Source organism: Misgurnus anguillicaudatus, chromosome 20 (genome assembly GCF_027580225.2).
Source record: "Misgurnus anguillicaudatus chromosome 20, ASM2758022v2, whole genome shotgun sequence".
NCBI classification, from domain to species: domain Eukaryota; kingdom Metazoa; phylum Chordata; class Actinopteri; order Cypriniformes; family Cobitidae; genus Misgurnus; species Misgurnus anguillicaudatus.
In genome coordinates this window covers 35300815-35323121 of record NC_073356.2, presented here as the reverse complement: position 1 = coordinate 35323121, position 22307 = coordinate 35300815, and the positions used below count along the sequence as shown (strand labels likewise).

At 36.5% G+C, this 22307-nt stretch overlaps 3 protein-coding genes across 5 annotated transcripts; all 3 read left to right on the top strand.

Moving 5' to 3' along the window:
• Positions 1-1384: 1384 nt before the first annotated feature.
• oscp1a (organic solute carrier partner 1a) lies at positions 1385-11193 on the top strand. Its single transcript, XM_055219355.2, has 11 exons — positions 1385-1526; positions 4631-4660; positions 4951-5105; positions 5467-5634; positions 5812-5892; positions 6026-6129; positions 6321-6449; positions 7988-8051; positions 8533-8678; positions 8909-8969; positions 10405-11193. The coding sequence occupies exons 1-11, from the start codon at positions 1415-1417 to the stop codon at positions 10522-10524; spliced, it is 1170 nt and encodes a 389-aa protein (XP_055075330.2). The 5' UTR covers positions 1385-1414; the 3' UTR covers positions 10525-11193.
• A 604-nt stretch (positions 11194-11797) lies between these two features.
• Positions 11798-13229, top strand: lsm10 (LSM10, U7 small nuclear RNA associated). The gene is made up of 2 exons (XM_055219354.2): positions 11798-11942; positions 12724-13229. The coding sequence occupies exon 2, from the start codon at positions 12730-12732 to the stop codon at positions 13087-13089; it is 360 nt and encodes a 119-aa protein (XP_055075329.2). The 5' UTR covers positions 11798-11942; positions 12724-12729; the 3' UTR covers positions 13090-13229.
• A 4128-nt stretch (positions 13230-17357) lies between these two features.
• eva1bb (eva-1 homolog Bb (C. elegans)) lies at positions 17358-22301 on the top strand. Of its 3 annotated transcripts, XM_055219352.2 has the most exons (4): positions 17358-17570; positions 17637-17690; positions 20637-20750; positions 21807-22301. In XM_055219352.2, exons 3-4 carry the CDS (start codon positions 20684-20686, stop codon positions 22217-22219), a joined length of 480 nt encoding a protein of 159 aa, XP_055075327.2. In that variant the 5' UTR covers positions 17358-17570; positions 17637-17690; positions 20637-20683; the 3' UTR covers positions 22220-22301. The 3 variants fall into 3 exon arrangements, with proteins under 3 accessions (XP_055075327.2, XP_055075328.2, XP_055075326.2); XM_055219353.2 differs by lacking the exon at positions 17637-17690; XM_055219351.2 differs by having other exon boundaries at positions 17359-17690.
• The last annotated feature ends 6 nt before the right edge of the window (positions 22302-22307 follow it).

Below are 22307 nucleotides of genomic sequence, written 5' to 3'. Positions count from 1 at the left end.
TCGAGCAGAATTTGACTGACAGGAAGTGTTCGTGTGGCTTTTATCACACGTAGGGTATGCAGAAGTCAAAATGTGAAGGTATTTTACTTTTTTATGTGTTACTTCTGAAATGTTTCCGAGTCTTGTGATGGAAACAAGAAATATCACTTATTCACCTTTAAAGGCTATAAGATTCCAGGGCACAAATAATAAATCACCATATGTGTCTCAATGAAAATACAGTAGTGAAATAATAAACAAAGCCACTCATGTTCATTTCTTCAGAGGTCACATGAATCTATTAAACAAAAGCAGTTTTTTTAATCAATTTAAGGGTGCAGTCTGCAAATTATTGACTTATTTCTCTGAACCTGAACAAGGTAATGTTTTCGATATAAATTACCTGAAAGGTAACAACCAATCTGATTATGCATATATTTTGCAATGTTAAATTTTATAATGTATTTTCGGTATTATATTGGAATAATTATACCTGCTTGTCTTACCCAAGCTCACACTTTGTTGGCATTCAGTATTATAGGCCCTTTTTTGCTTGTATTTCTGTATTATCTCTGATATCTGTCTTGGAACCCTTGGGTCCCTGAGAGGCACTATATAAATCAAATGTTTGAGTACTTTATGAACCAGAGAAGATCATAATTACACTTACACGACATGGTCTATTTGTGTCAATGTTAGGATCAAGGAGGTCATCATCATGAACCTGTTTGTTGAGCAACAGCTCCCTCATCTGGAGTCACTTTAAGCAACACTATCACTTCTGTTTCACAAGAAAACTCTCAAAACATAAGCAAAGGTCTCTGGACACTTCCAGTTGTTATTGTAGGACATGTGCAAATCAAAAAATCTAATGCCTGCTGCAGCCAGTTGGCTGGGCAAACCCCATGTTTGATATATTAGAGGAGATGTTTTCGAGTGCCTGTTGCTTTGGTGTGTGCCAAGAATTGATTTAACTGATAAGAAGCTTATTTACTGTTTTTGTGGTTTGGAGATTTGAAATGCAAAGTTGAAGCTACAATGTTGTTTATCTTCACATCTACAGAATAAATGCACCGTTTTATGCTCAGATTAGCCTCTTACCTCTTGTACCCATTCATTTTAAAGACAAATTATTTTAATGAATCATTATTAAGGAATTAAATTATATAAGCATTCCTGAAAAGTCGAACATTGTTGTATGCATTTATACAGTGTTCGCACATGCGCAGTGACTCAGCGAAGGCATTACGTGACGTCATACAGGGATCTCCCTGATCAGTCTCGCGACTGGCGCATTCCGTTGCTATTACAAACGCTGCCGATTAAAATAAACGAATATGACAAATGAAGAGCGCATATAAATAGATGTTTCATTCATTAATAATCTGAATGATTAGATAATAATCCCAAAACTTTACTAGTTCTTATTGAAGGCATGTCTCAAAAAACGCTTCCTTTGCTTATAATAAACCTCGGCGGTGAAATGCTGTATATTCTGGAGCAGCGCCTTCGAGCGCAGGATGAACACGATGATGAAACTCAGAGAGGTAAACGAGAGAGTAGATTCAAACCCCATGTAGCTGACTAGCAAACTTAATCCCCTTTTTAGAAAACTACATCAACAGCCTGTGTTTTCGCATATTCGTGTGGTTTATTAATTGGCACAATGAGGATAAAGAGAGAGGGAAAACACATTTTTGAAACCCACTTGTTAACTGTTTTACCCACAAATTATACTGCTCATTTATTAAAGAATTATTATTTTTATCTGTTTAAATTAGTCTTCAATGAGATCTTGAAGTTTGGTATTCATTCCAGTTTAGATTTGCATGAAACGAATATGATGCACTGTGTTATTGTGTGTGGCGTTAAAAGGGCAAAACTGATCAAACTGATAAAGCCCCGCCCACAGCCACTGACTGACAGTCTTAGGGGCCGATCACACAGAACCTGTTTGTGGCATTGGTAGGCACATTTTTTCACATGGTTTTCTATGGACAGTTAGCGTTATCCGAGCTGTTTATCTTTGCGAATGCCTTGCGGGAGCGCTCTGAGTGGAAAAGCGCCTGATAGCATTTGCGTTCTTCCATGGTCCAATCAAATGAGGGGAGAGGCGGGCCTTCCGTTGTGGTGACAGAAGTTTACCGTTTTTTAACTCACTGTCTCCTGCATTTGTGCACCTCTTACCTTTGATTAAGGTCAAGCAAGGGCCCTCTTTTTAAAATTCCAACAGCAAAAGAACGCTTCAATATTTTATTGACAGGACAGCTGCCTCGGTGGTTGCCTTAGCCATATAAAAGCCTCGCTGCATTGCTCTTTTTTAAAGTGACCAAAAAAGGCAGTGCCGCGCGCCTTGCGTTTATAGGCGTTTAAAACGCGTTTGGTGTGATCGAACCCTTACATTACCATTGTTTGGGTTAACACTAGTTACAAGTAGCGTGCATTACGTAATAATATTACTTTTCTGAAGTAACAAGTAAAGTAACGCATTACTTTATTAATGTACACATTCATATTTAAGTTATTTTATAAAAAAGTAATGCAAGATACTTTTCAGTGTAATTAATTTGACTTAAAAAAGATAATGTATTGAATGAAACTAAACATAATCACGTAGATGAAGCGCGAAAATGACGTCATGCGGACGGCGCGCATACGCGGACGTCCCTAGTATACTTTCGGCTTAAGGCTGTCAATAAGCATTTACCCTTAAATACTAAAGTATTACCTTAGGTCTGCCATGCGTTGCTACAAAATCCTTAAGTCCCATTTTCCCTTAAAATAAATAATCCCTAGAGAAAAGTGATGCGCATTTATTAGGAGAATAGTGGTTTGATCGTCCGTGAATCTAAAATCCTTCAAGTTCGAATTACTTTGAGGTTTTATACATGCGGCACTTTACAGTCTGTTATTTGTGATGTTTCGTTGTACACAAATCCGCCGTCTGTTGATTTGTATATGCTGTGAGATTTTGTAACTAAAAAAAGAGAGATTTTGTAATTATTGCAACCGCTTTTCCGCTGCCATGTTTTGGCAGAGACTACTGTAAAATACTTAGTATAAACACTTGGGTAAGGGTGACAGTTAAAGGTGCTCTAAGCGAATTCACGCGTTTTAGACCATAAAACATTTTTTGTTACATACAGCAAACATCTCCTCACTCTCTACTTGCTACCTGACCGCTGATCAAACTGTAAAAAAACGCGATCTCTGTAGACAGCCCAGGCTCCACAAATGGCAATAACAACACAGTGGCCAAACCTAGCACAACGAAACATAACAAAGTGTTCCAGCCAATAAACGACAAGAAGGATTTGGGGGTTGGGCGCGTTCATGAAAGCACGGAAGGGAGAGGGAGGGGCAGGAGTTAGCTACGCTCCGCTTGTTTGAAAACAGTTCAAACATCAACAACAAGTGACGTCTCACAGATTCGCTTAGAGCACCTTTAAGACATTTGTTGCAACGCTCTTAAAGCAATCTCTTACATCAGGGATTTTTTTCTCCCTCAGGGAAACCCTCACTTAAGGAGTTTCATGCAACTGGGCACAGAGCTTGACATTTTTGTGACTGAAAATATGGAAATATGACCTCAGTAATAAAAAATACTCGCAAGACCTGAAAAAGGTGAAGCCTCAGCCAAGTAAGAAAAAGTAACGTAAAAGTAAAAGTTACTTTTTGGGGGAGTAACGTAATATTGCAATGCATTACTTTTAAAAGTAACTTTCCCCAACACTGTATATTACCATAGTACGCCGCCTGTCATGTCTTAAAGGAATAGTCTACTCATTTTCAATATTAAAATATGTTATTACCTTAACTAAGAATTGTTGATACATCCCTCTATCATCTGTGTGCGTGCACGTAAGCGCTGGAGCGCGCTGCGACGCTTCGATAGCATTTAGCTTAGCCCCATTCATTCAATGGTACCATTTAGAGATAAAGTTAGAAGTGACCAAACACATCAACGTTTTTCCTATTTAAGACGAGTAGTTATACGAGCAAGTTTGGTGGTACAAAATAAAACGTAACGCTTTTCTAAGCTGATTTAAAAGAGGAGCTACATTTTATGGCGTAATAGCACTTTTGGGAGTACTTTGATTTCTCCCATTATGAGAGAGAGAAGGAGCGGACTTTTCAGGTGAGTCAAAGTACTCCCAAAAGTGCTATTACGCCATACAATATAGATCCTCTTTTAAATCCGCTTAGAAAAGCGCTACGTTTTATTTTGTACCATCGAAGCGTTGCAGCGCGCTCCAGCGCTTACGTGCACGCACACAGATGATAGAGGGATGTATCAACAATTCTTAGTTAAGGTAATAACATATTTTAATATTGAAAATGAATAGACTATTCCTTTAATAGTGACATAGTATTGTATTCACAGGAATCAGATCTATTATAACTGAAAATGCTTAGTGTCTGTTTTGGGAAGGGAGTGAGGAGCAGTAGCTCACTTGCATTTAAAGGTACAGATACAAAAAAAATGCTTCCGCCCAAACGAGCATGCTTTAATAAATGATTTGTGAGGATATTTTGAGGAAAAAACAACACTTTCTGGACACGCCTGAGACTTATATTACATCTTGTAGTGCCACGGGAATTCAGTTCTGACTTGAAATAAATGTTCCTGTTCATCTTCTCTCTGTTGTAGGTTGTTGGACAGAAGATGACAGAAAAAGAGGTGCATAAGTGCCTTACCTTTATGATTTGATCCTGTGGTTGAACACTGTGTACCTAAATCTTGTTGATACCTGTTTAGATTCCTGGATTTCACTGTGCATGACAACAATGAATATAAGTAAACTATAGCAAAAAAAAAAACACATGAAATAGCTAAAATTAAACATTTATTTATACAAAATAATGACATATTGACAGAAATGTTAGCCTTCATTCAGTTTCAACATGTACGTCACATAGCTGTGTGGTGGTAATATTTCCCTTTTCTCAACTTTCTGTGTTTTTCTGTAGTTATAAATGATATAGTGGGCACTATGTTCAGTAAGACTTTTCTAGAGGAGATTTTAAAGCCTCAGGATGTGTTTACTCATCGAGCTCTACGGACAGTTCTCACACGGATTGCGCACGCCTCCATCATGTGCCTCAATCCAGCCAGTATGGACAGGGTACGAACTTAACCCAACCTTATCCTGGACACTAAAAGTGTGGATCGCATTTCATTATGTATCTATGAAAAACAGAGGAATTCACAAGAAACAATAATTACACATTCGACCAATGTTTACTTCTCAGGGGCATATTTTATAATTATACACATTATTATACACACAATTGGTGGAATTATTATTAATTCAAAATAAATAAGTGCATTACAAGCTATACATTTCAATCAGTATGTGCATTCCCACCACTTAGCTATAGGAACATAATATCTCTAATATGAAATATCAAGTTAGTTCATTTAGATATTTATGTTAAATGACAGTACTGCTATCGTGTTAAATAGTATACTTGTCTTTACTGTAGTTGTATGATTTGATGACTATGGCCTTCAAGTATCAGATTATTCTGTGTCCACATCCACGAGATCTACTTCTCATCACCTTTAACCACATGGACAGCATCAAAGACCTGGTGAGGAAAAGTCCCAACCTGGTTAACCAGATCAACGAAGCCCAGCGACAACTTATAGAGGTAAAAATCTATTGCCACCCATCGAGATATTCAGGGTCAAGGTCTGAAGCTGTCAAATCTATTGTAAGATGTTTTGTATTTTTTCTTTCATCCATCCAAATGAATATATCAGACATTATGTTTCTTAATCCAATGCTATTGTTACTTCTTATAGTAATGAAAAGCATTGTCTTTAAGGTGTACACACCCCTATCTGATGGTGAGTTTCAACTCATCCGACAAACGCTTTTGGTTCTCTTTCAAGATATGCAAATCAGGGTATGTGGCTTTTTGTTCTGTGAGTTTGTAGTGAATCTCTGCCAAATTGTACGCTTGTATGCAAATCATTTCATGAAATGTCTTGGAAAAACAATCAAGCGTATTGACGGCTTAAGATGTTTTCTTTCACCAGGTGTCAATTTTCTTAAAACAACAAATCCAGAACCCAAACGGACATTTTGTGCTGCCAACTTCAGGGCCTGTCCCATACGGATTTGAGGTTCCAGGTCTAATCAGGTAATCTGGATGTCAAATTATTAATGCAGTACTCCCAAATTCTTTAGCAGTTGTTCTTGGTAAGAAAACATTGAGGCTTCTTGGAAAAAGATTGACATCTATACACTTACACACACCCTCAAACAAACAGTGTCACTACGTTACATTAAATTTTCTTTTTCTTAAATTCCTTAAATTCCTTTGTCTTGCAGGTGGTTTAACCCTAAAGGTAGAGAAGTGAGGAGAGCAATGTTTCCCAATGGAGGAAACTACACAAAAGCTGTTCATCAGCCCTCATTTGACCTCTTTGGAGACAGGGTGACGCGTTTGGGCACTAACATGTAAATATAAAAACAAAGCTTGAGGTTAAAAATAAAGGTGCTTCATGATGCCATAGAAGAACCATTTCTGGATTAATGGTTTTAACATCCTTTCCACAAAAAGTTCTTTTTTATCAAAAAAATGTAAAAGATAAGAAAGAAATGGTGGTTATGGCATCATTGTGAAGAACCTTTTAGGCCCCTAAGCAATTCCAGTGTTATGGAGGTGACATTTTCAGCCAAAAATTTAAAGTTCACATTCTTTCTGATCCCATTTTTTAAACCCTAGTTAATGTGTAATGTTGGTATAATAGCATAAATAATACCTGTAAAATGATAAAGCAGTTTTTCGATAGAGGTTCGCCTTTAAAGCCTACAGCGAGCAGCCGGTTTGGACTTCAGCTCTCTTCTTCCTGCTTTAATGACATCAGTAGAACAGTTTTTTTACTAAACTCCGCCCACAGGAATACGTCAGTCGCCAGCTAAGCTAACAGCAAACTAAGCTGCTGTCGAATCACAGCACACTAAACAAACTACACAATCAGAACTCGTTACGTATTTCTGAAGGAGAACAAGGAAGACATCAGCCTGTTTTTAGGACAGTAAAAAACAGCACTATACAGATAAGTAAATTGTGTGAAAAATACAAAGTTTTTTTTACACGTGAAACATGAACACATGTTATGTTGCGCACCGTAAACACAATCAAAGCTTCAAAAACACAGAAAGAACAGGAGCTTTAAATATAATTTCTCAGAGAGTGTATTTATTACCAGTATATTGAACCATCTATTTATATTCTACTAAACCCCTGATGACATCATGAAAATATCAGTCTATACTCATGTTTTTAGTTTTAGATGAGGAACGTGTGACAAAAAGGTTTCTGTGAATTAAAATGCACAAAACGGAAGCAATAATCCTCGACAAACGGAGAAGGGACAGCTCTATAAAGACCAAATAATCATTATTTTATTTAAATTTTCATATTTAATATAAAAAATTTTCACATTTATGAGGAAGAAACAACATTATGGATGTGACATTTCTCCATTACAGATATGATCATTCTAAAAGCTGTCCTTGCCAGGAAAATAATTTGATAAAAACTCTTAAAGAGACCTCACATTTTTATTTAAGACATTAAATATTGACATCTGAAATATCAGAATAGTTTTAAAGCATTTGGTAAAAACTTGGCATGGATTTTGGAAAATTCAATTGAATCAACAGAATTGCTCAGCTTTATTTTTAATAAAGTGTAATAATGAAAAAAATAAGAATAATATTGTATTAAAGTATTATAATTATTTTAATTATATACATTATTGCATCTACGATAATTATTATATACAATAAAAATATGTTGAATATTAAGTAAACATATACTGTAATATCAATACATATAATAGATTATAATATCAACATTAAAAATTATAAAAAAAATATTCATTTCTTTCTTTATTATATACATATTAAAAGTCACCTCTTTGAATTATTGTACTGCACTGAGATTTCTTATTTCATGAGCATGTAAATCTCCATTTGCTTCTTTATAGGTACAGTGGAGCCTCACCTGAAAACTCAATCCCATCAGACAAAAGTACCAGAAAGCAAAAGCAGGTAGATCTTCACTTCTTAGAGTTTGGTGGACATTAAGTTACACTAGTATTTTAACATTTAACATCAGCATTGCAATTAATATTGAGATTTAGTAAAGAGGCATTTAAAGGGGATATATCACAAGATTTTTTTTAAGATGTCAAATAAATCTTTGGTGTCCCCACAGTAGATTTAGCTCAACATGACATATAGATCATTTATTATTATAGCGTGTTAAAATTGCCAGTTTGGGTGTGTCCTTTTAAATGCAAATGAGCTGATCTCTGCACTAAATGGCAGTGCCGTGGTAGGATAGTGCAGATCAAGCGGCGGTATTATCCCCTTCTGACATCACAAGGAGAGCCAAATTTCAATGACCTATTTTATTATACAACTTAAACATAGAAGAAGTCAAATCTTTTATGATGTGTCACCTTTGAAATGTGAGGACATAAAGGTCCTCTGGATGTTACTGTATATTTGTTTGGATGTTTGTGGACAGGTAGAGTCTGCACACAACCCTCTGGCCACCGAGGAACTGAACTTGCTGGCCAAACTAATGGGTGGGATGAAGGTACAGAATCTCTCAAAAGTGGACGCTGGTTACAAAGTGAACCTGTTGGCCTTGGAGAAAGAGGATGAGGGGGTGTAAGCATTACTAATCCAGATTTAATCCTGCCATCTCTATTATTATATACCCTAGTATAATTTGGGGATGAGCACTGTGACTTATTACCTAGTAACCACCTAGCAACCTCCCAGAACACCTTAGCAACAGCCCACAAGACCCAAGTAGAGGTGACTATGAGCAAGCCTTTAACTAAGACTCAAGGTAAATATGTTAATATAGTAAGTGACTCTCTCAAACTCTCTTACAGCTGTATTTTGGAAGGGTTGGAGCAACAATCACCCAAAGTCATCAAGATACAGGCCATACAGGTGACGTGTGTACTTCACAAACCTGCAGATCCTTGTGTTTTTTTTATTTTGTTGCCCATGGCAAAGAATGTTACGGGTGTAACGAGTGTTCTGAGTACAGTTGTATTTACTTAGAAAGGGTTTGCCCCAGGACAACATTAACATTAACCATTCAGGTATACAGTATATGCTTTAATTCTATTTAAATACATGTTACCTGCAAGTTAAAACTGAAAGCATCACGCACATGTTTGTTCAGCTGTACATTAATGATTTATGAGTTGCCACAATGAACGAGTGTTAGCAGATATAGGCAGATATGTTATGCTTGGGACAAAAGGCATCATACACACTGTGGTAATTATGGTTAACAGTCATGTAACAAGTCCAATATTAAAGGGACAATCCACTTTTTTTGAAAATATGCTCATTTTCCAGCTCCCCTAGAGTTAAACATTTGAATCTTACCGTTTTGGAATCCATTCAGCTGATCTCTGGGTGGCGGTATAGCACTTTTAGCATAGCTTAGCACAAGCCATTGAATCTGATTAGACCATTAGCATCGCGCTTAACAATAACCAAAGAGTTTTGATATTTTTCCTATTTTAAACTTTAGTCTTCTGTAGTTACATACTGACAGAAAATTAATAGTCCCCTTGGTTACTTTCAATAGCAGGGGACTATTTTCGGGCAGTGCATAATATCACTACACCTGCTGCAGCCATGTCACAACAGCAAAGTCCTTAATTATTACGCCAGTTGGATAGTATAGTTCCTAGCCATATCTGCCTGAAAATCGCAACTTTTAATTTTCTGTCGGTCTTAGTACATGATGTAACTACAGAAGAGTCAAGTTTTAAATAGGAAAAATATCAAAACTCTTTGGTTGTTTTTTGTGCGATGCTCATGGTCTAATCAGATTCAATAGATTATGCTAAGCTAAGCTAAAAGTGCTAGCGCCAGACCCGGAGATCAGCTGAATGGATTCCAAAATGGTAAAAATCAAATGTTGGAAAATGAGCCTATTTTCAAAAAAAGTGGAAAGTCCCAAATATACGTAAGCAATATACATAAGGTACGAGAGCCGTACATCACACGTAAAGTCACACTTATTCACGATACAATGCAGCCTCATGTAGCTAATTGCTTTTATTAAACTTTTACCACACATAACAAATATTAAAGCAAACAAATATGTATCAACGCAACTTTCATAAGGTAAAATCACTAAAGGCCTTCCCTCCGCCAGAAAAAATAGTCCCTATTGTACTATATTTGTTTACATTGGGTGCTGCAGAGTGATACACAGAATCATTCAGTGCAGCGGTCATAGCTGTGTTTTTATCATAAATATAACACAGCTATTGACCAATCAGAATCAAGTACTGGAACTAACCATTTGATAAATATAATTAGCACATTATTCAGTTTTTCACTTCATCTTCTGCGGTTGCAGGATGAGTTGGTCAGTACTGAACTGGCCCATATAGCAGGAGAGTTCACAGAAGATGGAAGTCAAACAAAGGGAACTTGGAACAAAGGAGATGACTTACTGGCCATGATGGATGACATCTAAAGGACAGGAATTTGGAGAAGAATATGGATTGTATACAGAAGCATGTGTTGAAAAGATATGGATGGTCACCATATGTTGTTTCTGGTCCTAGCAGGCCTAGCATAATAGCTTCTTAATTAACCTGTTTCTTACTGTGCAGCAGCTAGACTAACCACCAAACCAGCACTAACAATCAAACCGTCCTCAACCAGTTGTTTTGGGGTCTGTTTTTGTTTTGCAGTGGTCTGTTCAAACATCTAATCCAGTGGTTCACAACCTTTTTCACTTCAAGACCCCCTAGTTGCCCACAACAATATTTGAAGGCCCCCCCACTCACTCAATTTTTTCAGAATAAAATTTACTAGAGCTTGGAATGACTAGACATGTATATTCACTACTAAATGGCCAAAAAAATAAATATACTGCTTTTTGCTTGTTATAGCTAATTTTAATGCTTGTTTTGTCAAATTTTTTAAGTAAGTCATCTTGAGGCCCCCTTGGACATCTGCTGAGGCCCCCTGTGGGCCCCGGCCTTCTGGTTGGGAAACAATGATTTTATTGTTTAAGATTTCTTAAAAGATAGAAACATTTTGGTCTTTGTTATATTTTATAACAGAGATTTGGTAAACAAGTCCACCCAATGAAACAACACTGCACACCCTTACTGTTACAGTAGTGAAACCATGTTTTTTCTTATAGTAATTAATACACCAAAAAATCATGGTTACTACACTTTTACTACAAAAATTTTTTTTTAAAAAAAAGGTAAAAAAATGTACAAAAAAAGTACAAAAAAAAAAACAAGTTAGATTTATCATTCATGCAGCCTTGATTATGTAATAAAGACTGAAAGGTAACATTTAATTTGTTAGATACATACTTTTAGGTTTTAAATAATCTATAAGAAATAAACCTATAAATGAGAAATACTGAAAAAGAATTGTGTCAACTTGCCCCGGTCTTCCCTGTAGGTTTTTTATTCATGAATCTGTCGTTAGAGGGCGCGCGACAAACAGATCCCGTATTGAACGTTTTGACCTGTTGATATTAGAGAAAAAAAATGACTACAAACATAAAAAAGTGAACGAGGGCTGCTGTTTTCTGGATAAAAAAACGCAAAACGTTTACATTTTTTAACCAATTTCAGTGATTAGCGATCTAGAGTACAAAAACGTTCTGGCTTCTGTTACTTATTCATTGTTAGGATTTTTTTGTTGTTATACGGAAATGTTTAAATTCACGCCTGTCAACAATTAAAACCAGTTAACAATTAAAACCTTACATTGTGGTTTTTATTAAGAAAAACGACGGTCTTGCCCTGTCCAATATGGCGTCGTCTGTGTATGGGTTCACGTTCATGACGCAATAATACTGCGCTGCACAGAAGCGCGCCAGTGTGATGTAAACATGTGGGCTTATGTCAGACTCTACAAAAGAAGGTAACTACAGGAATATTTTTATTTTGGCATGTGTGCGTGTATATAATGATGGTCTTACAAAGCACAGTCTGTCCGATCTATTGCAACATTGCTGTATTTTAAGCAATAAAGTTGCATGAATGCTGGCAAGTTCCGTGTTTGCACGCCGTTTTAAACTTCCTAAATAAACCTAAATATTTTAGTGTAATTTAAATTATATAGTACTTTATATGTAAAGAACGACTCAAGTATCCATATTTTATACATTTTCTGAAAATGATTTTCATATTGGCAAATAAAAAAATAATAATTTCACAAAATGGGATCATGTATCAACAAAGAGTGTCAGAAACCTGTAATTATCATCGATTATTTTATATATGATTAATTGTCGACATCCAAACAAAAATGAACCATGGTTTTATTACAGTAACCACGTTTTTACTGTGGTATTTGTAGTAAAACTATGGTAATTAAAAGGTAATAAATCTGCAAAATAAGCATGTTTAATTACTATATATTTACTGTAATGAAACCATGGTACATTTCCTAAGGGAATTTAAATAGTAGTAACATGAATCATGTTGCTGTCAGTTGAATCAGTTGTGTCTATATCAAGTTTTTCTACTTTAACTGTTTAACGTAATAAGGAGAATGTGGTTTTCAAATTGCACACTTCTGAATAACTATTATTCCATAAAGACAGTTGAATGACAGCTGAATGGTGGCATCTTGATGGTATGTTTTCGTATTTTATGTGTTTGTGTGGTAAAGTTTGACTTTAATATCTCTGTGCACACAGGTGAGGATGGACGTGACTCATTCGCTCCGTGAGCGCACCATCGCTGAAAACAGTCTGGTGGTCCTGCTGCAGGGTCTGCACGGCCAGGTGACCACCGTGGACCTGAGAGACGAGAGCACGGCGAGAGGACGTGTAATTAACGTGGACGCCTTCATGAACATCCGTCTGGAGGAAGTTTTGTACAAAGACAGGCGTGGACATGTGTCCAGCATGGACGATCTCTTTATTACGGGTCGAAACGTGCGTTACGTTCACATCCCAGACCATATGAACATAATAGAGACCATACAGACTCAGCTCACCAAAATACACCGTGTGCGCAACTTCGGTGGTGGAAGGAAAGAATACTCGAAGAAAACAAAATAGAGATGACTTTTGGGGATATTATTTTGTAAATTAAGTTTTAACCAGACTTTAGTTTTGCAATGTTGTGTTGGAAAGGTTTATATTCTCTGTTTACTGCCCCCATGGTTTGAAAATGCAATAAACAAATTACTTCAACCAGAGGTTTGTGTTGTTCCTCACGTATCATTACTTTTAATATTTGTTTTGCTTCTTAGTTTGTCAACTCAACTCCAGTATTTCATAACATGCAACACCAAACTGTTGGAAAAGACATTGCTTTAATAAAAAAACATTAGTAGTAAGTTTGTTTTGCAGTCAGGAAGTTTTAGCGGCATCTAGCGGTGAGACTGGGAATTGCAACCAAGGCTAAAGGGGGTCGCACACCGGACTCGCGGCGCCATTCTAAAAAAATTAAACACTTTAGCCGTTTCTCAATACCAAGTACGCCAAACTCGGACTTGTGTCCTTCGTAGTTCGAACTTGCAAGTACAGACTCGGAAGAACGAACTCCTGACGCGAAATGCATTCTGGGAAACTTCGCTGTCATAAGTCCACACAAGTCTCCTCTGATGCATCCTCGATAAAATGGGCGGATCAAGAACACATCCGGGGATTTTATGTGAACTTGGGCTTGATGTGAACTTTGATTTGGAACAGTACTTGGTCCGCGACTGATGACGTTTCACAAGTCCACAAGAACACAAGTACAGACAAGAACGCATATTGAGAAACGGACATTGTTTTCTATGAGTATACGCACACCGGCGCCGACAGGTGGCGCCTGTCTGCGGCGCCCAGCTATGACTCAGGAAGTTTCTCAAATCCTTGTCGTGCCAGAGAGCGCCACTCACATAGTGTAACATTAAATAGCATCATATTTGTCCCAAATTATTAACAATGAACATTGTCTGCTAACGTATGTTTAGCATTTTGAAGTAGACGCTATCTGACTAAGCTTGCGCCATTTAATGTGAACTTCCGGTGTACGATACCTCCGAATTGTCCTAGACGCGACGTGGCGCTGAGCTGCGCATCCGGTGTGCAACCCCCTTTAGTCCACAGCTCACCCCTCCCTTTTGAAATGTATAGTGAAGTTACGGTAGCCGCCACAAGACAAAAATGTAATCGTCTGAGACCACGTAGTGACAAAATGCGCTCATATATTTCTAAGGTTGATTAAATTGATATAGTGTTGTTTATTTTAATCTACATTAACGTGTCATATTTTCTAAAATAAATGAATATTTTTCTGGTTCCATATTTATTTTAATAAATCAGAAATGTCTCCGTTGTGTCCCGCTGACAGGTGTGGTGAACACGTACAGCAGGTGACACAAATTATGGGTCCTCCAAAGGCTATATCGTCTCATTTCAGCTCTCTTCATGGACCTTGGAGGCTGCCACCTTCAAAGACCGAGTGCTCGACTTCTAAGGTCCCGTCCTTAGAAGGTCGCAGCCTTTAAATTGGGACACAGCTACTGTTTCGAAGCGCTCAAAACACCTAAATATGGATGCTTTTGTTGTTGAGCAAAACGACCCAAGAAAATAAGTCTAGTTTTTAGATCAAAAATATCAAATTTAAATGATTTTGTGAAATCTGCCAATGGGGTAAGCAAAAAAAACTTGAACATTTTTCTTAAACACAAAATTCAAGAAAAATTCAAGAAAATGTTGATATTTTTACTGAAAACAAGACAAAAATACTAAGAAATATTTTTCTTGAAAATAATTTTTTTTGCAGTGTGTGTGCATTGAAAAAAATAACTTTCTTTCTTGTTTTCAGTAAAAATATCTAAAAATTCTTAAATTAAGATGTATTTTCTTAATAAGCAAAATGACCTAGTAAAATAAGTCTAGTTTTTAGAAAGAAAATATATAAAATTTAAGCGAACTTGTGCTTAAAACAAACAAAAAAAATCTGCCAGTGGAATATGAAAAATTTTCTTGAATTAAGTGTTTATGAAAAAAGTAAACTTATTTTAACAAAATTTGTTCTTATTCCATTGCCAGAATTTTTTGCTTGTTTTAAGCACTAATTTACTTAAAGTTTATATTTTTTGTCTTAAACTAGACTAATATTCCTGGGTCATTTTGCTCATCAAGACATCTTAATTTTGGAATTTTTATATATTTTTACTGAAAAAAAGACAAAAAAACTAAGTAAGAGTCATTTTTTGCAGTGCGGCCATCACACTTCAAAAAATGATTTTCAAGAAAACATTGTCTTAGTATTTTTGTCTTGTTTTCAGTAAAAATATCAAAAAAATCTTAAATTAAGATGCTTTTTCTTGATGAGCAAAACAACCCAAGAAAGTTTTTAGACCAAAAATATCAGATTTAAGTGATTTTGTGTATTGTGTGTTTTGCTTACCCCATTGTTTGCTTGTTTTATGCACAAAATCACTTAAATTTGATATGTTTGGTCTAAAAACTAGACTTGTTTTCTTGGGTCGTTTTGCTCATCAAGAAAAAGCATCTTAATTTGGGAATTTTTGGATGTTTTTTACTGAAAACAAGACAATTTTTTTTCTAGAAAATCATTTTTTGCAGTGCACTAGTAGAAACATGGCGGCGACTTCCATGTATACAGAAGCCCACGGTGTATGTAGATAAAAACGGCTCATTCTAAATTAATAAAGACATATTTGTTTATTATGTAAGGTCTTTACACACCACTGTATACATAGTAATGTATATTACATTCCATTACTGTCAATAGATCCCACTATACATTTTTTTATATCCTCCTAGAAATTTTACACATTGCACCTTTAAATACGCAGTTCGAAAATGTATCCTGAAGTTATTATAGTGATCCGTACTAAAGGAATCTGAATGACTTTTGTCTCCTAAAATATCTTTTTGTTTTTGTTTCAGTTTGTGGTCAGTGTGGCAAGAGATTGTGTAGGCTATATCTAACTTTGGAGCAATAATATTTTGCTTCCGGTATGCAACAGGTTTTTCAGTCACCACATAATCACCGGTTTTAAAATGACTCAACCCTCATCATTGTCCATACACAGACCACACTCGCATGAAAACAAGAGGACTGGTAAACAATAACATTACACAACATGAAAATGATACAGCTAGAAAACTGAAGGTGCTACATATGATGAAACTTGACTCTATCAGCTACAATGCATGTCATTTACCTATCAATTTCAAAGCATAAATAAACCTTTTACACTAACAGGTGCATGTCAGATGCAGTTATTTCAACTTTCAAGTTTATACCCACATTGAGCTGTCATGTACATGTCCTCAATTTCCCAGCATGCACCTGCCCTAAGCAGGATATTGCCCATACTGAAGCCATTAAGCCAAACAGCTGCTTTATCTCTTTCATCAGGCCCTTAGGAAGCAAGAAGCATGACTCAGTTTACTTTCAAAGACAGCAGTTTTTAAATGGCTAGAAAAGCTCAAGATGACACACGGCTTCTCTTCAGGTTACCTCTCTTCAGACAGGAGCACAAAGAGCTCTTTAAATCTGATGTTAGCCTGAAGCAGACGGCCCTCTGCACACGTTTCCTGTTCCACCCCATCGGTTTAACCCTAAAAACACAAAGATCTCTCTGGTGTCGGACGTGTAAAACCTCTAAGGTTGGATGGTTCGCCTTTTTCAAGCCTACACAGGCTGAGAGAGACACAATTTGGGTGTCAGAGTAAAAATCTGAATGTTGAAAGAGACGATAGATATGAAAAGAGGAAGGTTGCAGGAGTTTCAGTACACATTTGTACCTAAAAGGTGATTATTAGTACCTCAAAGGCACATGTACCTCAGAGCTATATTGGTTCTTAAATGGTACATATAGGAACTTTTTAAAGGGTACCATCCCAGTGACAGCTTTTTTACCTTTATTTCTGACACCATACAATGAACACAAAATATACATATGTACAGAAATGACAAAATAAGGTGAAGTTACATCTACAAGTATAATAGGTTTAGGAGTTTTAACAAATCATTATGAAAGAGGAAGGGTACTGGATGATGCCTCGGTTCACTAAAGACCCAGGGTATGCATTTAAGGGTTAAATATTAGCTAAAATATATGGCATATGATTTCTTTATAATCCTCTGTATTGTATTAGTATTGATGCCTATTAGTTTTGGATTTGTGATATAATTTAAAGAAAAGACAATTATCATCTTCAAATTTACATGCATGGACATGAGGAAGAGGTTGAAATGGATCCGGTAGCGGTTGTGAAATGCGGCCTGGGATGTAAATTCTCATGCCGTGCACCCCTCCCTTACTATATTTTCTCCTCTGACAGGAAACACCTCCCTTTACCCAAACTGCTTTCCTATGGTCTGGTCTCAGGGAGAGAGAGAAGCTGTGTTTGTGTATGTGACCACAGAGGGCCGCTTCTGTTGCTGCACTTTTTTCACCCGGCGTCAGACTCAGATATGTGTGAAAGGGACGTTAAGGAGAGCGTGTGTCTCTGTTCCAGCTCGTCCGAAAAACTTTAACGCTCCTGCTTCATCTTCTGACGTGGTGAGGTCACATTATCTTTGCCCTTTGGATATACAACTTATCTTTCTGACAGTTCATGTGTTTTAGTTCTGAAAGTTGTGACCAACACAGAGGAACAGAGATGATGATTTGTTTGGAAAGGTAAGACATTACATTTTTATTCCAGATGTCTAGATTCATTTTTGTTAGAGGTCTAAAACATCCAAATTAATCTTAAAGTTGTCCTGATTTTGGTTGATGTCCTGAGGGTAACATTATAATGTAAAAAGTGAAAAGTTGGATCAACTTAAAAAGTTACTTCAATTGGTAACACCTAAAAAAATAAGTTAAGTATTTTTAAGTATTTAAGTTGAATAAACTAAAATATTTTAGGTGTAACCAACTGAAGTAACTTTTTAAGTTGATCCAACTTTAGACTTGTCCCTGTTGACCCTGGGACATCAACTTAAAATATTACATCAACTGGTAAAACTTAAAAAAAGTTAGTTTTTTCAACTTAAAGGACACATTTCACCAGACTTTTTTAAGACGCCAAATAAATCTAGTGTCTCCAGAGTACATATGTGAAGTTTTAGCTCAATAAAGATAATTTATTATATCATGTTAAAATTGCCACTTTGTAGGTGGCAATAAAAATGTGCCGTTTTTGGGTGTGTCCTTTAAAATGCAAATGAGCTGATCTCTGCACTAAATGGCATTGCCTTGGTTGGATAGTGCATATTAAGGGGCAGTATTCTCCCCTTCTGACATCACAAGGGGAGCCAAATGTCAATGACCTATTTTTTCACATGCTTGCAGAGAATGCTTTACCAAAACTAAGTTACTTGGTTTTTTATTTTTTATTTTCTAGGTTGATAGAAGCACTGGGGACCCAATTATAGCACTTAAACATGGAAAATAAATATTTTTTTAAGGTGTTACCATTGAAGTCATATTTTAAGTTGATCCAACTTTTCACTTTTTACAGTGAACTTTAAGTATTGATTTTGTCTTTCACCAATGCATTTGCATAAAGGATATTTTAAATTGGCTTGTTGAGGAAAGGCGAGCTATACTTTTTAACAACTATACCTTCAGTTTTTATGTGTTGGACAGAAAAACTGGTGAAAAAGTACTTAGATTGAAGCCATCTAAACCATAAGACACCAAAATATCATAGAGACTTGGCAGGAGCCAGTAAGCAATCTTTATAATATGTAAAAATACTTTAATGGCAAAACTAAAATCCTGAAATGTACCATTTTAGCTTTTTGCTGACTGAAGGCTTTTAAAGATGGGATTATGTACAAAAAGCACAAGATCAGCAATTTCCCAGGCATCTGCAGGCTTTTGCAAGTTTGCATTTCTGGGAAAGTTTAGACAGGTGGTTGATGCTGTTTCAGGGCTGTCTGATTTACTTTCTCTTTAATAGGAATATATATGTGGAGTTTATGGCATACGTCCCACAATAATCTGTGCCGGGAGCAAAACAAACATGTTGACAAGCTTTAACTGTAATTATGATATCATAGTTTGGCATTTGTTTGTTGTATAAGATTGTTGCTTGTGTTTGATAAACCTCAACGTCTATCCTCAAAACTTTAACAGAATTATACAATATCACTGATGTTGTGTCTAAGCGGAGACAGGAATATATCTGCTGACAATGATTGAAATTTGACTGTATTTTCACAGAAGAAGATTTTCTTATTTTTGTCTTGCTTGCCATTTCAGAGCTGATGAGATTTGGTTTTACAAAGTTCCCAGATATTTTTTGCTTTTAAAATTGCTTAAGGGAAATATTGCACCTGGAAAGTTCAGCCAAAAATGAAAATTCTGTCTTAATTTATTCTTATGTTGTTCTAGACCTGTATAATTTTTTTATTTTTTTAATGAACACAAAAGAAAAAATGATAAATGATGATAAGCTGGTGGAAAACTTCTCTTTAACTATCCCTTAAAACTTCCACTGCTGGTGATTGAGGTTGCCAGGTATTGAACCTCACAATCAATATCCAGTAGGACAATCATTTCTCGTCGTCCTTAACCTTTTGACATTCATGATCAATTATAAAAAAAATAATCCCCAAAAATCCAAATCGTTAGCTGGTATTCACCAGTGATTTCAATATGCGGTAAAAATGTGGAATCACTTTGAGTTTGGCCAATCAAATGTTAATATAACGAACAAAAGTACTTTAGTGTACTTGAACATGTGCCCTTGTCCTGCCAAGAGTGTGACAGATAGAGATCAGGGCGGTGTAGATTAAAGTACACTGTAATTACAGGCCTCGAGAGGAAACAAACAGGAAGTCAATAACAGGAAGTCCTCCGTGATCTCTGTGTGATTTCAGCCACCGTAGACTTTATAGTGTGGGCGCACACTGGTAGCCACTTCATTATTTTTCCAGTAGATTTTCCTCACTTGATGTTCAATGGATTTGTGCTCCAGATTCCCAGAGACTCATGTTACTCCAGCACATGGCGGCTGTTTGGGAAATCCTGATCCAGATGTTAAGCTTTAAACCCCCATCCTCTCTTCTTTAATGGAGAGAAGTGACACAATCTGGAATCTTCCCAGTTTCCCAGGGAAGAGTCCCACGCAGACCCCGAGCAAACATGTGAAAGTAGGAATTCTGTTCCTGTGGGAAAAGCAGAAAGTCTGTGGGAGCAGAGAGTGAGGCTCGGGTCAAAGCAATGACAACAACAGCAACAAATGGCCCGTGGGGAAAAACACGGATATATTACTGCTTTTCTCTTAAGGGTAACCGAATGGCACAATTAGAGCAATTTCAGCTTTAGGGGCCAAAGTAAATAAGTTGGGAAGTATTTGACGAATTATGCATGTGTTTGCTAAGAAAAGTCTCATTATTAGTACTGTTCACATGCACGGGTAACCCTTGACCTAAATGTTACTTAAATCACATTCAAAGTCGTTCCAAACAAACTGGTTTATATTTATGCATTTGGCAGATGCTTATATCCAAAGTGACTTAAAGTTGAACCCACAACCTTTTGTGCTGCTTATACAATGTCTCCTGAGCATCAGGAAGATTTACAGGCTGTTGTGCAGTAAGTGACTGTGATTTATGTATTTGTTTATCACAGGAGCTAAAGACGATTGTGGGATACAGTACAGAAAGTTTGGATTAAAAATGAACCCGGTTCGGAAAGACATGGAGCTGCTGAGTAACAGCATGGCCACTTATGCCCATGTCAAAGGTACAACAAAACATCACAACATAAACCTCTTATAACTCATTCACCGCCATTGACGAGTTATCTCGTCATTTATTAGTTCATATTTAACTAATAAATATGCCTTTCTGGACGAATTTCAAAGTGAAAGTGTAATACCTCTTTTATCCACTATATAAAAAAACTAATTTATCAAAAACGGAAGTTTAAAAGATTTAATGATTTATTTTAACTGCCTTTATGTTTGATAGTCATTCTGAGTCTGATCTCTAACATAAATTCCTTTACAAAAACGCAATTTTTTAAGCTTTTTGCTCAAAATGTTGTATTTTTGAAGGGAAAAATCCATATTTCAGTGGTTAAATTAAGTAGAAAAAGTAAATATATAATGAAAGTTTTTTCCCCATTTTGTTTGTTTGTTTGTTTGTTAATTGTTTGTTTGAAAGCAGAGGGTGTGTTCTTTAATTTGATATAATTTGTATGTTTATATATTTATAGAACCTGCAAGGAATTTTGTGAAAATTTTGTTAAAATCACAAAAATGCAGGTAGGCAACTTTTCTCAAAAAGGCTGGCAGTGAATGAGATAACTGTTTAGTGTAAAGGTCAAAAAAGCTAATCTTGAAAGGTGTCATTAAGAACTTTTTCAAGAAACCTTCACATCCTCAACCAAGAACAAAACAAAAATCCAATCCAAGGACTAAGTGTTCTGTTTGATTTGGCTTCACACCTTTGACTTCATGAGAAATGGCTTAAATATTTCCAGTTGAAATGTTTTGATTCACATTTTACTGAATTCCTGGAGGACATTAATACAAAATCCTTACACTATAAATACTGGGTTATTTTCAACGCAGTGTTGGGTCAAAAGGGGACAAATCCAATCCATTAGGTTAAATTAACCCAAATTTTTTTTACATTTGACCCAACAATAGGTTGAAACAACCCAGCTGTTGGATTCATCCCTTTCTGACCCAATAATGAGTTGAAAATAACAAGCATTTTGTAAATTGTGTGAACGTTGTGTTTTGGTTTAACTCAAGTTCAATGTTACAACCTCTGCATTTCCCCCCATATACAGCCAACATGGAAAGCTTTGCGCTGTACTTCATGCTGGGTGTATGTTCTGGTCTTCTCCTGGCTCTGGTCCTTCTCATATTGGGCATCACCTGCAGGCCACGGTCAAAGGCGAAGACACCCGACAAGAGACACCTTAAAGAGTCCAGTGAGGAAGAGGAGGACAAGCAAGAAGACAGTGAGGAACTGGACGATGAAGATTTAGAGCTCCCCACGGTTACCGTGAGCCCCGCCGCGAGCGAACAGAGTCAGCTGACCGGGACTATTAAAAGCATCAATGTGTTCACTTCTGCAGAGGAGCTGGAGAGAGCCAGGAGACTGGAGGAGAGAGAGCGAATCGTTCGGGAGATCTGGAGAAACGGACAGCCGGATATTCTGGTCACAGGCACGGGCACGCTGGGCCGAGTTCACTATTAGGTTGTTTTAAGCAAACTTGTGTGAAATGTACCTCCACGGTTTTATTGAAATGATTGAGATTTGATTTGCATACTGTTGAGGTTTCTGT

Coding starts and splice junctions, on each gene's coding strand:
- oscp1a (XM_055219355.2), top strand. CDS start 1,415: ATGTCTCAAAAAACGCTTCCTTTGCTTATAATAAACCTCGGCGGTGAA. Junction 8,052..8,532: donor GTACCAGAAAGCAAAAGCAG/GTAGATCTTCAC, acceptor GTTTGTGGACAG/GTAGAGTCTGCACACAACCC. Junction 8,970..10,404: donor TCAAGATACAGGCCATACAG/GTGACGTGTGTA, acceptor CTGCGGTTGCAG/GATGAGTTGGTCAGTACTGA.
- lsm10 (XM_055219354.2), top strand. CDS start 12,730: ATGGACGTGACTCATTCGCTCCGTGAGCGCACCATCGCTGAAAACAGT.
- eva1bb (XM_055219353.2), top strand. CDS start 20,684: ATGAACCCGGTTCGGAAAGACATGGAGCTGCTGAGTAACAGCATGGCC. Junction 20,751..21,806: donor CACTTATGCCCATGTCAAAG/GTACAACAAAAC, acceptor CCCCATATACAG/CCAACATGGAAAGCTTTGCG.